Source organism: Cavia porcellus, unplaced genomic scaffold (genome assembly GCF_034190915.1).
Source record: "Cavia porcellus strain 051 isolate PalLab524CR breed Dunkin Hartley unplaced genomic scaffold, mCavPor4.1 scaffold_33, whole genome shotgun sequence".
NCBI lineage: Eukaryota > Metazoa > Chordata > Mammalia > Rodentia > Caviidae > Cavia > Cavia porcellus.
In genome coordinates, this window is record NW_026947516.1 from 26,015,878 (window position 1) to 26,032,557 (window position 16,680).

At 42.8% G+C, this 16,680-nt stretch overlaps 1 protein-coding gene across 1 annotated transcript; it reads right to left on the minus strand.

Moving 5' to 3' along the window:
• Window positions 1-669: 669 nt before the first annotated feature.
• On the minus strand, window positions 670-3,462 carry LOC100724829 (SUPT20H like 2). The gene is made up of 2 exons (XM_003466427.2): window positions 2,337-3,462; window positions 670-1,670 (listed from the first exon to the last, which is right to left on the minus strand). The coding sequence occupies exons 1-2, from the start codon at window positions 3,460-3,462 to the stop codon at window positions 670-672; spliced, it is 2,127 nt and encodes a 708-aa protein (XP_003466475.2).
• Between the last annotated feature and the right edge of the window lie 13,218 nt (window positions 3,463-16,680).

A 16,680-nucleotide genomic window follows, 5' to 3' on the forward strand; every position in this document is an offset into this window, starting at 1 on the left:
GCTGAACCTTGAGAACATTGTGCAGAGTGACATAAACCTGTCTCTAAATGATGAGCACCGTCAGGATTTCACTTTGTGAATTGCCCAACATGCTTCAGCAACGCTTGCCCATGGAAACAAAAGGCAGAATGAATGCAGGCTGCCAGGGGCTGGAGGACAGCAAAAGGGGTGCTGCTGTTCAAGGGGTGCAGAGTCTGGGGTCTGCAAGATGCAAAGCTCCTGGAGCTCTGGCACACAAGCACGTGAAGGAGCTCGGTACTACTGAGCAGTGTCCTTCAAAGGGTGAAGGCAGGCAATTTTGCGCTCTGTTTTACAATCAAAACTTAAAAACCAGCACATCTTGCTCGAACATTAACCAGCAGTGTATTCTTATTGTCATTTTATGCTTCAGAGAACTTGTAAGTTTTGTTGAACCTCGTTTGAGTTAGAGCACACATTCAAATACTACAGTAAAAGTATGTCAGCAAACGAACAGTAACTTCAGCAAGACAATCACAGCTCATTAAATGCATTCCCTGTTTCTAGGTAAAACTTATGGGATTGCGCTTTGGTATAAAGCTTTTGCTTTAAAATACTAAAACACCAAAAATATCAAAGATGAAGTAAAAACCCAGAACAGACTCAGCTCTGTGCTTGAGTGTTTTAAAAACACAAAAAGGGAGACAGGACTCAGGGCTTTGGGGTGGGTGGTGGGCTTTTTTTGGAGCTACCTTTGGCATGGCTACGATAGGTGCTGCCAGTGGTCTGAGTGGTTGTTGTTGCTATAGATGATGGACGCCGCCAGTATCTCACATGGTGACTCTGCACCTGCCTCTGTCCCTGCACCCGTTGTTGCCCAACAGGAGGGACTTGGACTCTCTGGGAAGGAAATCTTTGCCCAGATATTTGCTGTCCAGAGGCAGGCTGACTCAACACAGTTGCCTGGGGCTGCACAAAACGCCCTTCTCCAGTAAGGTTGATCACAATATCTTGCCCAGCAGGCAAGACCCACTGCTGGTTGCCCAGACCCGGGACAGAAACCTGTGGGCTGGGCTGTGTGAGAAGAGTCGCTGTGGGTTGCTGAGGCTGTGGCTGTGTAATGAACTGATACACCTGGGGCTGGGAGGGAGGTTGGGGTTGGATTTGGGGCAGAGGCTGCTGCTGCTGTGGGTAGGGTGGGGTGTTCACAATGATGGAACCAGGTGGAAGCTGGAGTATAGTTACGGGTGAGAGACCAACAGCATTTTGTAAAATGATTTGCACATTTGGCTGAGAGGGTGGCTGTGTCCCACCTGACCCTGCACTGGACGGCTGAAGGTTACTGGGCTGGGTTCCCCCAGCAGTAGGGGCACCAATGGTACTGCGCTGCATAGACTCTGAACCACTCACCAAAACCTGGGCTCTTTGTGCTGGGCCCACCACATGGATGACCTTCAGGTTAGTGGAGCTGGCTGGGTTTTGGGTCACTATGACTCCTCCTGAATGGCTGGCACAGGGCTGGGTAGGAGCAGAAAGTGAGCTAACTCCTCTGAAAGTCACAGAAGGCTTCTGAGAAAGGCTGGAAGGCTTGGGACCAGGAGCAAGAGGTGGGAACTTCCGGGTGCTGCTTACTGGGTGTGCAGGGGGATCTTGACCTGAGGAACTTGATCTTGAGCTGGAGGTGACTGTGGCTGCTGGAGCTCTTTGCTTAACTACATTTCGGGATACTGAGGACCCGGTTGACCCTGAGGTCGTAGTCTGTTTTGTCTTTGCTTTTGCCTTTGCCTTTTCTTTGTCCTTGTCCTTGTCCTTGTCCTTTTCTTTTTCCTTGTCCTTGTCCTTTTCCTTTTCTTTGTCTTTGTCTTTGTCCTTGTCTTTTTCATTTTCTTTGTCCTTGTCCTTTTCCTTTTCTTCTTTGTCTTTGTCTTTGTCCTTGTCCTTGTCCTTGTCCTTGTCCTTGTCCTCATCCTCGTCCTCATCCTCTTCCTTTTCCTTTTCTTTTTCTTTTTCTTTTTCCTTTTCCTTTTCTTTCTCCTTCTCCTCCTTCTCCTTCTCCTCCTTCTCCTTCTCCTCCTTCTCCTTCTCCTCCTTCTCCTTCTCCTCCTTCTCCTTCTCCTCCTTCTCCTTTTCTTTTGTCTTTGTCTTTACTTTTACTTTTATCTTTATTTTTGTCTTTGTTTTTACTCTTTCTTTTTCCTTTAAAGAGAGTTGATCCACACTGGTTGAGGTTTTGGAGTGTTGTACCATCTTGTCTGCATGTTTATCTTTGCTCTGGACAGATTTCTGGCATGTGCTGACTGCCCGCCCAGCTTCAGTCTTTGCTCTAGGCATGAAATCACCTGAATGGTCACCTGTGGAGACCTGTGTGGGACGCTTACGCTTCTTGAGTGAGAGAAATTGTGGCTCTATCCTATCACACCAAAATGGATCATTATTTGACATCAGCATGCTTGGTTTTGTGTCCTCTAGCTGACTGTCAGTTTCATAGTCAAACGTAAGATTATCCTCAGGTATAAGAGGTGAGCTGAATGTTAGTAGTTCATCATCAGATTGGGAAGACTCTTTTCCTTTGGCATGTTTCTGCACATCGATTTCAGAAGGCATAGCCAGGTCACAGGGTCTCTGTTTCCACATGTCTATGTAATTCTGTTCTGTGATCTTTAAGTTGTGTTCCAGATTCGAATGGTTTTCTGTTACTTTTTTGCAGGCAGTTAGTACTGTAGAGGGAGGGGAAGAAGAAGGTACAGATGACTTCTGCTGGCTCAGGGCGGGCCAAGAATGCCGCTTGAAACACTGTTGCATTGGTGCAGTATTCATCTTCTGCATGTTAAACAGCAGTCTGTTGGCAGTGCAGGCTACTGCCACAGAGGGGTTCAGACACACGGGTTCTGCTGTAGCCAAGATCAGCTGGCTCTCAAGAGCGAGCTTGTCTTTCTGGGTCCATCGAGGGTTTTCTCTTGCAATGGCCTCTACATCACACACTAAAGTCTGCATCGTTGGACGTAAGAGAATATGCCTACTTTTGTAAACAGAAGGGGCCGGGTCCACACACTGCCTGTAGTCTCGAATTTCAGCTATGACACACCCACTATGGAAAAAGTTAACCTGAGTTGCGTCCAGGACATCAAGCAAAACAGGGGGTAACTGTTGTGCATCCAAGTACTCCAACAGTTTACTCTCTTCATAGGGTAGTGAAGTGGTCTCTACAAAGGACCCACTTTTGTCATCCAGCATGACAGAATAGCCTTTATCTCCTGGGTAAAGGTTGAACACTAAGCATGGCAATGACTCTCTGCTCACCAGCTTCTCTAGCAAGTGGACGCTGGCCGTGAGTTCCTCGGTGACCTCAGGCTCTTTGCCACATTCTTCAACGTAAATGTCATACAGCTTCTCATGGAGAGATTTACCCTCAGCCCATGGGACCCTCCTTGCAGGAGGTCTCTGCTGGGCTCCCGCAATGACCTCGTCTGCACGGTCTAGGGCTTGCTCTAAGCCTCGCTGCATCGTGAGGCACTCGGGCCCTGCAACAAGAGAACATTAATGGAGCCTCTGGACTCCTAACCCGGGTCCCGCAAATCTACACCTGTACCTGGCCACAAACAGCCTGACGCTTATACCGATGGATGTGCGCACCAAGACACTCACCCTCAGCCCCAAGAAAACACTCGATAAAATTTATGAGTATCTGAAAACGCCCGTACCTGTCAGCGGCAAGGCCTTCATGTACCGGTAGTCGGTGCTGCCACAGGGGACCCTCGCAGAGATCGGTTGCCGCACATGCGCACTGCGCTCACTGTGTGACCTGTGCTGCCCCCCCACTTCCGCCCGGCACGTGCCAGGCTTGTGTCACGCGATGTCACGTGAGCCAGCCGTGCAGCCTTCGCTTCCCGTCCAGTGCTGCGCTCCTGCTGGACACGGGCGTGAGATTCTTCATCGACACCCTCCTCGAGGACCAGACCAGAACGACTTTCTACTGTTGTGTCGGTTTTTGTAGGGCAGTGGACACTTGTGCAGCACCTCGAGGTGCTTGGGAACAGTTCAGTTTCTTTGCCTCAAGCATCCTTACCTCACCCCCCCCCCCCCACCGTCTTTTAGTTTCTACAGGCCTGGATATGGGCTGAGTATATGAACTGGATTAAATAAGTCCCATTTCGTCTTCTGTTCACTTTGTTGCCTCAAAGTCTGCCAGTTTGGAGGTCAGAGGGCCGCTTTAGAGCCTGCTGTGCGCTCTGCGAGCATGATCCAAGTGCTGCCCCTTAGCTGGCATCCCAGGGCACACGTCTCTTAGCAGAAGATCCGTGCTGCCCTGTCTCAGTGTGGACTGGATCTTCCCCTGCAGTACTGACTGTGTCTTGCCTGTATTTCACTAGAATCACCGTGAGAAGGGGGTCTGAGTACAAGTGTTTTTTCTGGGAGCTCAACTCAAGAAGGCCTAGTGAGAGCTGCACCAAGGACAGTAAAGGAGGCAACAGAAGGCCTGTTCATGAGCAGAGGACAGCTGCGGAGCCCTGGTCTCCGCTGGGGACTGTGAGCAGCAGTAGACCAAAGGGCTCACTTGGTCCTATCCTGGAGGCAAGGAAGCTGAGGCATTTATTCCTGTTTTTCTCTCTCTCTGCCTCTCTCTTTCCCTCCCCTCCCTCCCTTCCTGTCTCTCTGTCTCTGTCTCTCTCTGTCTCTGTCTCTTTCTGTCTCTCTCTGCTTTAGCTGTCCCAGGAGCATTATTCCCTGACACTTGTGCTTGCCATGTACAGTGCCACCCATGCAATGGGGATTGAGGGTGACCTCAGATGGAGTTGCAAGTGCTTGCGGTGAGGCTCAGTCTGTGTGTGCAGAATGACAAGCACCAGGGGAGATGGACAGAGTCCTGGCAGTATTTGTTACAACTAGGACTGAAGCTAAGTGGGAGGGGTCAGCCATTCATTATTAAAGATGTAGCTAATGTGCTATGTGGTGCCCCTGCGCATAGAGAGAAGTGCGATGTGGTCCATGTAAGTGAAATGGTTGACCTCATGGAAGTTTCTGTCCAGCTGTTAGGGCCAGTGTGCTCCAGATGGAGGTCAAGATCCTGCCTTACTCCCAGTGGGTGCACCAAAGACAGCTGAGCTGCTGGTACACTGGAGGAGATCGATCGTGTGCATGCACATGCATGTATTTGTACATGCACTAGTTGGTCCGTCAGTGCTTTTCACAGTTCACTCATCCCTTTCAGTGTAGCTAAAAAAATTACTGAATCCATATGGTCTTTACAGCTCTTTAAGCACATTAATGAGCATGCAGGCAGATTGTAATAACTCCAGCAGCAGTCCACCTCCACAACAGCTCTGGAGAGACTAACACAAGCTGAGAAACTCATGATCCTGCTGTGATTCTCTTAAAGAATAGCACAGTAATTGAGTGCAGAGAATTGAATGCAGAGTAATTGATCTAATTTACAGTTAGCATACTATCTTTTTCTTTACTTGTTGATGTCCGGTCTAGAACTTTGCCATTCTCTTCTGTTGTGGTTACTTAGAAGAGCCAGCTGAGAATTTGGAATTACAGAGTGTGAAGGCTAGAGAAGCTGAGGATTTGCTGGTTTTACTTTGGTTTAATCTGTTATTTGCTCTGAGGCCTAATATACTTCTGTTGTGACTATATTCCTGCTGCAGTGAAGCAAATCCTAGGGCCTGTTGTAGTTCTGTGAGACTGAATGGTGATCACTTTTTGAACCCCGTTATACCATTCAGTCCTTCTACATCTATTAAGTTTTGTTTTTGTACCTGAGAGCTACTCAGAGCCTGTAACTGTTGCACTGTTTATTAATTGATCCTTTTTCCCATCTTTTCCTTTTCCCAAACCCCATCTTCCCTTTACTTTCCTTCAATTGTTCATCCTTTTACTATTTTACTGAATACTAAGTTAAATTCAATTTTGTTTGGGTTTTATTATTTTATTAAGAATTTTATTCTAGTTCATGAGGTAAGTGGCCATATCCTATGCCAGAGTTTCTCAAACTTTACATTATTCACATGTCCTGTGCATTGTAGGATGTTTAATAGAATCCTTGAGTGCTATTCACTAGATGCTAATAGCAGTCACCTGCACTTTATGACAACCAACAATATCTTCAGACCTTGCCAAATGTCGAAGTGTGGGCAACACTGTCCCTGGATATGGACCACTAACCTATCGTGTTATAGAAACAGGTTTGAAAAATCAAATGGCAATCCTCAAGCCACAAAAAGTTTTACACCTCAATTTGTAGGACAGTTTGAACAACACAGGTGTTTTTCTATTTTTTTTTTAATTGTAATTCCTGCTTTTGTTGGTCCTGAATTATCTTGGAAACACTCTAAACTTACCATTGTTCCTAATTATCAGAGTCCCTGGGCAGTGGGAGAGGTGCGGACAAAATTATCATCAAATCTTTATATGATACATATTTTTTAAACTGGCAAATCTATTTTTGTCTGCCTGATAAACAGCCCACAACAATTTTCAAATTTTCTGCATTTATTCAACTGAAAACTTTTGTTCATTTTAATAGTGTTTAAAAATTTTTTTTGTTCTGAGAAAGGTCTTGTTATGTAGTTTAGGCTGACTATGAAGCTCAAACTCATGGCAATCTTCCTGTCTCAGCTTCCAAGTTTTGGGATTACAAGTGTGCAGCACCAACACTGGCCTTTAATTACGTTCTTTGATCTTCATTCAGTATTTGCTCTCTTAGTGTACATTCCCTGATCTTTATTTTCTTAATGTCACATCATCCCTGGACTCTGTCTTTTCATTACTTTTCCCTATTTACACTTAGATCTTTGATGACTTTTCAGTCTCATGGTCTTAGTACCATTTTACATTGACTGTTTCTTTATTTTTTTAGTCTGCATGTCTCCCCTGAACCACAGACTCATAATATCAAGCTTCCTAGTAAACACATCCTTTTGGCTGCTTAAACAGGGACTTTACATCTAACATGTGCAAACTGAACTCCTGATCTTGGGTCCAGACCTGCTTCTTTGACAGTGTATCAGTGTGGTATGAACAGAAAATTGCAATCATCATGAGTTATGTGGAATAACGCATTTAGTTATAGGGACCAGACCCCACACAAGCAGGGGACACACTAGGAGAAGTAAAGCTGTGGAAGAGGACAGCTGGAAGATCAGAGGAAAGTCATTAACCAGATGTATCAATCAGTGCTTACTAGAGAAAGAAATTTAATGCAAGATATACACATACAGAAGAAATGATAAGATCAGCTTCCAGTGTCTACCCACAGTCAGATGTGGAAAAGTGCAAAAGGGCTGTTTGTGTGCTGAAGGTCCGAAGGATCCAATTGAAGACCTAGAGCTCACTGGAGTGTCCCATGTGAGTTCATATCAAGAGGCTGAAGCGTCTGTTCGGGAAGCCAGGAGCGAATGTCCAAGGTGACAGTGAAGAGTAGAGCTCCTCTGAAGAAGCGGAAGCAGCCTTCCTCCTTCCTTTCCCTTTTATTCCATTCACGCTATTGGTTGGCGCCACTCACACCCAGGGTGAGTCGTCTGTCTTCAGTAAATCTCTTCAGCCACACCCAGAACTTTGCTGACACAATTTAGTTGGGTGTTTTTTACCCAAGTTGCCACAGTCATTTAACTGTCGCATTGGGGAACCTGAGGGTAAACTGTGGAGGGGCTGTTGCCTCGGTCTGATATCACTGGAGATCAGTAGCACAGGCGATCAGGAAGAAGAGCGAAGAAAGCAGGAAGCAAGAGAGAATAGGGCCACCTGGAAACAATGACTAACTGGAACTGGTGAGGACAAGCCTGTGTCTGGTTCTAACCTTGATGATGCGGGTGACTTGCAGAAGGAACTCGTGCCTTTCACCATGAAGCTGCACAGACACCTAGCCCATACTCAGAAAAGCTGAAGGAAGAGATTCCTGGGAGGTGGAGAGACTATGGGCTCAGCCACTACCTGTCCCCCAACTCCCATCTGTTAGGCCACTGCTTCTCATGACTTTGGCAGGGCCTCGTGAGAAGTGTGCACAGCTCAGGGAGCTGATGTACATGATGACCTGACCTTTGCTTGAGATAATATAGTTTTCTCTTGTCCCTGTGAAGCCACCAAGGCATGCTCTTCTGCTGTGGATTAGATATTCTCCCTATCTCAGATCCTACTGTCTCTTTAAACTCTCCATGAATTTATTAATATGCTTATTGTATAAATAAACGTGCTGCAGGTGCTGGGTAGTTCTTTTCTCCCACCAGGAGAGAGAGCTCCACCTGACTTCAGCTTTTGTGTATTGACTCCTGTCTTCTTTATCCTCAACTGTCCTCCCTCTGGAGTTTCAAGAGCTGTGCTGGATGCAGCACCCAGCACGGTGAGCCAGCACATCAGCGACAATGCGTATGAGCTGCCGTGGGGCCTACCACATGACACTAACCTTTGGGTTGCTGCTCAAATCTGTCTACCTGCTCTCAAGAACATTGGCCAGCAGTAACCCAGAACCGTACCATATTCATGAGCATATCATTCCGTAGATCAGGGAATGAGTCCAGAGAGGAGGGAATTTTAGGAAGTACAGTCTCAGCTAAGTTGACACTATACAAACAAACAAACAAACAACTCAGGAAATGACAACACCCAGCTAGTTGTCTAGGCCAAAAACCTGGGAGTCATCCTGTACTCTTCTTTCTCCCTTCTTCCCTGCATCCCATAATAAGTATCTGTAGAATAAAAATAAAAATGTCCTATGAAGAGAAAATACGTAAACTAGAAGGATTTATGCTAGGATGCAAGGGGAAGAGGCATTGGATAGAGTCAGGAGACTACAGACTTCAACCATTTCTCTCCATGACATGCCATTCTTTTTGACATGCATGTGTTTCTAGTTGGGTCTAGCGACTGTGGATGTAGTTCTTAGGGGACTCCTCTTGGTTTCTACAAGGAGATCCCTCAGTGGTGGAAGATGCCTGCTCCTTGACTCTCATACCTTTTTATCATTTCACTATGCAGCAGCCCTTAGGAGTGTTGCTAGAGAAACTGGAAGCCACTACACTTTCAACATGTCAACATGAACAAAAGAAGCTTGGTGCCTTAATCAGTAAGGTTTCCAGGTAAAGCTTTGGGGTATCTCTGGATGTAAAATTTCCTGGTGGATGTCGAGCACTGATTACCCAAGAGTCAAGGTGGTAGGGTTGGGGGAAGAACAAAGGTTTACTTTTCAATTTTTTTTTGCAATCACCTACCTCCTTTATTATTATTATTATTATTATTATTATTTTTACAGACTTTTCAAAGAAGCCCCCACTCTCTCCCAGGGTGAACATCCCACAATGCAGTGTTACACTGGTTACAGCTGATGAACCTACGTCGATATATTGTCATCCAAAGGCCGTGGTTCAGTCTTGGTGTGTACTATGACTTTGTTTTTTTTTTTTTTTTTTTTTTTTTATTTAAGAGGAAAAAGAGAAAAACACAAAACAGAACAAAGCAGTGTAAGGTTACACATAATATGTACTATGACTTTGTACAAATGTATAAAGACAGGTATCCACCATTATAACAACATACTCAGTAGCTTCACTGCTCTAAAAATCTTCTATGCTTTGTATATCCCTTTTTCCTCTTCACCTCTGACAAACACTGATCTTTTTACTGTCTCCATAGTCTTTTTCCAGAATGTCATATAGTTGGAACCATAGAGTATGTACTCTTTTCTTTCACTTAGTAGTACACATTCCCTGTGTCTTTTCATGACTGGATAGCTTATTATTATTATTATTATTATTATTATTTGGAATAGAGATCAGGACCAGGTGTTTGCAGGCACTGTACCACTGAGCTATATCCCTGTACCCTCATTTAGTTTTAGGTTGCATAATATTCCATTGTGGTCATGTGCTAGAGATTGTCCATTCACTTATGGAAGGCTATCTTGGTTACTTCCACTAAACACACACATGGACAAACATCCATGTCCATTTGTATGGACATCCATTTGTATGGATGTGAGTTTTCAACTCATTTGGATAAATACTGTATCAAGGAGTGCAATTGCTAGATACTATGGTTAAGAGTATGCTTAGTATGGTGAGAAATAATCACCAAACTGCCTTTCAAAGTGGCCATGAACTCCCATCTATAATTATTGAGGGTTTCTGTTATTTTATGTACTTGCCAGCACTTGGTGGTATTGTATTTTGGATCTGGGCCACTCCAATGCATATGTAGTGATATCTCTTTGTTGTTTTCATTTATAATTTCCTAATGACATAGCACACCGAGTATCTTTTTGTATGCTTATTTAACATCTGTATAGCTTCTTCAGTAAAGTGTCTGTTCAGGTCTTGGCTATTTTTTAGCTGGTTCTTTTTCCTATAGTTGAGTTTTAAGAGTTCTTTATTTATTTTGGACAATAGTCCTTTGTCAGCAAAAGTTTAATTCTCATCCTTCATTTCGCCCTTTGAATGATATATTATATGTATTCATTACATTTTCCAAACATTAATTAAAAGTAAGATATCTTATTTAGGTAAACTCCTTTCAATTACAATGATAACCAAGTTGGCCAACTATGATTTTGCACTGTAGCAGGTGACTTCCTTATGGTTAATCAGTTAGTATCAAAGATACTTCCTTACAACAACCTTAAACAAAAAGAACCCCCCCACACAAAAATTAACAAATTTCTCTTACAGAATGCTCCAATGGTTGAGGAAAACTGACCTGGCACAGGTGATGTCTTTAAGGCAATGTAGTTTTAATTTATCATAAATATTGTTGTTAGGTTTTGGTTCTCCTGTTTCCTCTGAGGTCCTTTTGTTTGATGGGGAATTGGAAGTGGTTAGGTCATAAAACAGAATGTAAGAACTATGGGTATCTATAAGAAAATGCATTTAATTGTCTTGAGGGGACAGTAAATTCATGTAGTAACCCTACAGTGAGAGAAGTCATTTGACTTCATAAAGTGTTCAACCTTTTTCTGTATCAAATGAGGAAGACGGACTTGAAATAAACAAATTCCATAAAATTTGTGTACCCCCTCTTGATCTGGGGGATGTATATATTCTGTCATGAGAATTTCCACAGTTGAATCACAGCTTGAGTTGATTTTTTCTGTATCAAAAAGAGAGGAATACTCAAAGCAAAGACACAGTTTAGGAATTTCATCTGTGATGCCAATAAAAATGTATCTTTGCATCTGTGAGGACTTGATCGTTCAGTACTAGCTAATTCCAGTTATTCCTAATGGGTTACCATCAGGACCCCTGTCTACATAGGTGGGGTTGGAGGGAGGGGTGCAGAGGCCCTCTCCACGATGGAAGGGACAAATGAAGTTGTGAGGCTGGGTTTTGGGTGGGATTTACTCCTAGGAATAGGCTACACCTACTTCAGGGAAACAGATCACCACAATCAATTTTTTCTTTCAGAATTTCTTGAATAATTTGAAACTTTGCTTCCTAGTGGTTGCCAATGGTGAAGAATGTTCATTTGTCCTGTAAGAGGTTTTTTTGCTTGGATGAGAAGCGAGGAAAACAGAATACTGCATTGTCCATGGCCTGGAGGAGAAGAGTCCAGATGAGAAAAAAAAAAAAAAAAAAAAAAAAAAAAAAAAAAAGGATATCCAGGTGGTCCAAAGTCCTGGGACTTGTGGGTAATCAGGAGCCAATACAGTACTGAGGACTGACTTTGGGGGAGTTTGGGGGACCTTGGAGGAACCTGAACTTCCCTAGAGTCACCACACATAAACCTCACAAGATTTTCCAAACTTTCAGAGATTAATTTGAGAGGAGCTGCGTGGATACCCAAATGCCTGCACTTATCTGGTAGGCATGTAAATACTGTAGTTTCCCAGCTTGGTTTTCGGTTTTCAGCTTCTCGTCACTTTGTCTGAGACCTGCAGAGCATGACCAGGAGTCTCATTGTCATCTTGTGCCAGGATGGAAGACCAGCAGCAGAAGAGCTAGCTTAGATTTAGTATCTCACCTCATGTAAATCTGTTACGTCAATACTCACACCCAACCAAACATTCAGTTTTGTGGAAAGCCCAAGGTTATTACTGGGACTTCATCTGTTGGACAGTTAACTGTGAGCCTTTATGATCTAACACTCTAACAGATTCAGGGCCATCTGGAAGCCCTAAGGACAGAAGTGGAATTACCAACACACACACACACACACACACACACACACACACACACACACACACATCAGCTTGAGGCCTTACTGGGTCAGCTAGGGAGCTGTCCACAGAATTTCAGGGGCCATGCTTCAGAAATACTTCTGCTCTGGCTTGATAGCTGAAATTTTGAGTCAGAGTAGAAATTTTAAACTAGGGGATCTTTGGATAGATTTCAGAAGATATATTTTTCTGTTAGTGCATATCCATTATATTGAATATTGGATTACATCGTGACACTTTCATATATACATATGACACTTTGATCCTATACAATTCCCTCTGCCCCTTTACTCTCAACTCTTCCCTTCTCTTGATTCCCTTCCTGCTCCTTAATAGTCTGTCTTTCAGATCTTTGGGTTTGTTTTATGAGGGCGAGGGTGAAAAGAGAGAAATCATAGGGTATCTGAGGAAAGTGGGAAAGAGAACCCGAGTAAGGGCACAAAAGAATATTGTGGGGATAGGAAAATATACTTTACCTACTTGACAACTTTTTCATGAAGTGAAGGAAAAAGCAGTTCCCAGGGAGAGACCACTAAGCATATTCCATGTCGGGTCGCAGGCCAAATTAAGGCAGTCTGCCAATCTTACAGCCTATGGCACAGATGGTACCCTGGGAAATTATGCTTAGGAAGCCTACCAAGTGATTAAGAAATTTAGACATAGGGGCCGGAGATTTTGCTTAATGGCATAAGCACCTGCCTGGCAAGCGCGAGGTCGTGAGTTCAATCCCGGTTCTGCAAAAAAAAAAAAAAGAAAAAAAAAAAGAAAGAAATTTAGACATTAAATCTAACCATTTAAGAATGGTCTTTTCCCTCCTAAACTCTGAAGGGCAGATGCCACTTTCCGGTTGTTTCTTTTCATAGTTTCTCTGCTACTGCAATCCTTCAATGACCTGTTAATTAAAAAATGTCGAGGTCAGGGCTGAGGCTTTAGCTCAACGGCATAAGCACCCGCCTGGCAAGCACGAGGTCATGAGTTCTAACCCCGGTACCAAATAATAATAATAATAATAATAATAATAATAATGTGGAGGTCAAAGAGTGAAAGACGTTGTACTGTAGTGATACATGCATGCCAAACTTTACAGCAGCACAGAAATCCTGGAAGCAGCCTGTATGTCCATGAACAGATGAACGGATAAATAAAATGAACAGATAAAATATATGATGGAATACTACTTGGCTATAGAGGACAAATTTGTAGGAAAATGGTTACACCTGGAAAATATACTGTTGAGTGAAGTAAATTGGACATACAAGCTTAAATACCATATAGTTCCTCCATTTGAGTAAGGCAAAGTACAAAGAGCACAATAGGTAGGAGACAAGCGGATGTAGATCTCTTGCAAATGGGAACAAGTTTGAGAAAAATGTGGGGGGAAGGAGGGGGGGGGAAGGGGAAATAAATAGAACAAAGATATGCTATGTACTGAAATCTAATGACCTAAAAGAATGTAAATATTGTATGTCATAAACATGAGGTAAGATTAATAGCAAAAACAAGAACAAATATGAGAAACAAAGAGAATTTAGAGAAGAAGGGAGGGAGGCAGAAGGAAAGGGGAAGGAGATTAAAAAGAATCAAGCCATATTATGTACATGTACCCACTCCCCAAGATGATTGTAAACTGCGTGTACTGCAAACATGTGCTAATAAAAAAAATAAAGAAGGTGGAGGGTAAATGGTAGTCCAGGCCATTCAAAAAGGAAAATTCCAGATCAGCACAGTCCCCGTTGCTGCTATCTTCAGTCTGCCCAATGTACTTAACATTAGGGAGGGTGAAAAGTGGCTTGGAATTCATTCTAGAAAGAAATGCATTCTCTGAGTGATCTCTCCAATGAATTTCCCCAAACCCTGCATACGCGTGTTCCCAACTCACGATGCTCCCTTTCTCTTGCTCTTCTGAATTGTGACATCAGTATTGACAGTGAGAGATGTGTTGAATTTCTTTCATTAATCTGAGAGTTTTTCTCCTGAGTCACCGCGGATGATTTACAGCAAATAAAGACCTTAAGATCATAATAGTAGGGCATCCATGAATAGGAGCTGTGTGTCACAAAATACAGGCATATGCCTCCCAGGTGATAGACAAGTAAACAACTGCAGGAAGACTAACCAAAATCATTCCGGCTGACAGTTCTTGGAGTCAGACCTTAGAGCAGTGGTTTGCACCTTTAACTGTTCATTAAAATTACTCAGGAGATTTTAAAACTATCAACATGTGGAATCAACCCCAGAAATTTTGCCCAATCGATCTGGGCTGGTTTCTGGGCAACAATCACTTTCAAAAGTTTCAAGGGGATTCTAATATGTAACAGGACTGAAAATCGATATGTCTTAGTCCAGTGGTGATATGCCTTAGTCCAGTGCTGGTGGATCTTACAGAAACTGAGTGTCCAAACTGCAACTCAACCTTCCTATTTGTCACAGTGTCAACACTGCAATTAAACCTGAATACTGAGGTTTTAGTTTTAAAAAATCAATTGTTTTCTGATGCTTGGCTGCTGGGGTGACGTGGCTCATGGGATGACAGAGAGAGCTCTGCATGCCCACTGTGGCACACATGCCATAGGCTAGCCACCACTGCCTTAGTCACTTCTGTAACTCTAGTTGCCTCTTCTAGACAGAGCTAGTCCAGTGCCCCTGTTTTATAGAAGAGAGCTCTGAGGTCCAGATAGGTTGGATGATTTTCTTAAATGATCAAAATTAGAACTCACTATTTAAAAAAATCACAAAGCTTCTATGGTTTGGGTGAATGTCCGCCAGAGGTTCACATGTAAAGATTTAGTTTCCAGGATGTTGAGAGCCACAGAGCTTATGATCCAGCCAAGAGCACAGACCACCGAAGGAACACTCTGAGGACCTGGAGGCACCCAAGGGGAAGAGGTGTTCCAGCCCTGGGAATGCGGGTGAGAGAGGCAAGCTGGTTGTTGGGCAAAAGGGTTTCACCTGACATTGACTTTCTTTTTTTTTTAATTTTATTTTAAAGAGACAAAAATCCACTAAAAACAATGATACAGAATTTCAAAACAAGATAATAGGAAATTAACAATGGTTAATACACTGCATATTGTTATCTTCAGAATAGTTGCTCAGATTACAACATATAAGAATGCAAAATTGATCAAACAGTATAAGTACAAACCATTCTTTTCAATGAACTAAAAGAAATTAGTTGTATTATTATCTTAGCTATCTTGCATGTGTGTACACACACACACACACACACACACACACACACACACACACACACATTTTCTTTCCCTTCCTTTTTTTCTCTTTCCCCCATCCCAAATGTTCTTTCTTTTTGAGCTGTTTCTTTTCATTTCAAAATATCTATTGTACATTTTGGATATTATTAGTTCTTTGAGTTTCTTACACTATGGAGATAATATGATGTTTACACATGTGAGTCTGCTTTATTTCACTTATGAGAATGATCTCTAGTTGCATCCATTTACCTATAAAAATCTTGAGTTTGTTCTTCTTTATAGCTGAGTAAAAAATACTCCATTATATAAAAATCCCAAATCTTTTTACCCATTCTTATGTTGATGATTGGGCTGTTTCCAAGATTACAAATTGTGTTGCTATAAACATGGGTGCACATACATCACTGTGGTATGATGTTTTTAATTCTTCTGGGAATATGCCCAGAAGGGGAATAGCTGGATTGACTGGGACCTCCAATCCTACTTTTTTGAGGAATCTCCTCATTGATTTCCACAGTAGTAGCACCAATCTACATTCCTATCAACAGTGGAGAAGAGTTCCTTTTTCCCTGCAGCACCCCCAGTGTTTGTTATTGGTTCATTTCTTTCTTTCATTTTCTTCTTTTTTATTGTTCTTTTATTTTGAGGCAAAGTTTCACTATACAGTTCAGGCTGGCCTTGAACTCACAGCAGTCCCCCTGTTTCTGCCTCCTTGAAGACTTTGGTATAGGCAAAGACTCTATGAATAAAACCTTGATTGCACAGGAACTATCACAAAGAATCAATAACTGAGATCTCATCCTATTAAAAAGCTTTTGCACAGCAAGAGAGACCAACAAGAGAGAGAAGAAACAACCCATAATGTGGGAAAAAAGTTTGTCACCTGCTCCTCAGAGAAAGGATTATTACGGAGAACATATAAAGAACTCAAAAAAAAAATTTCAAACCTCTCAAATTTAAAGGCCCAATCCAAAAATGGACACACATTTCTCAGGTGAAGAAATACAAATGACAAATACATATATGAAAAAATGTTCAGTATCACTCGTTATTTGAGAGATGCAAATTAAAACACTAAGATTGTATCTCACCTCCAAAAGAATGGCTAACAAGAAATCAGCCCAGCTATTCCCCTCCTGGGTATTTTCCCAGAAAAACTGAAAAGATTATACCACAGTGATATATGTGCACCCATGTTCATAGCAGCACAATTTGTAATAGCTAATCTTGGAAACAACCAAGATGCCCATCAACCGCAGAGTGGATGAAAAAGATGTGGTACTTTTTTGTCTTTTTCTTTTTTATCGGTACCAGGGATTGAACTCACGACTGCCTGCTTGCAAGGCAGGCGCTTATGCCACTGAGCTA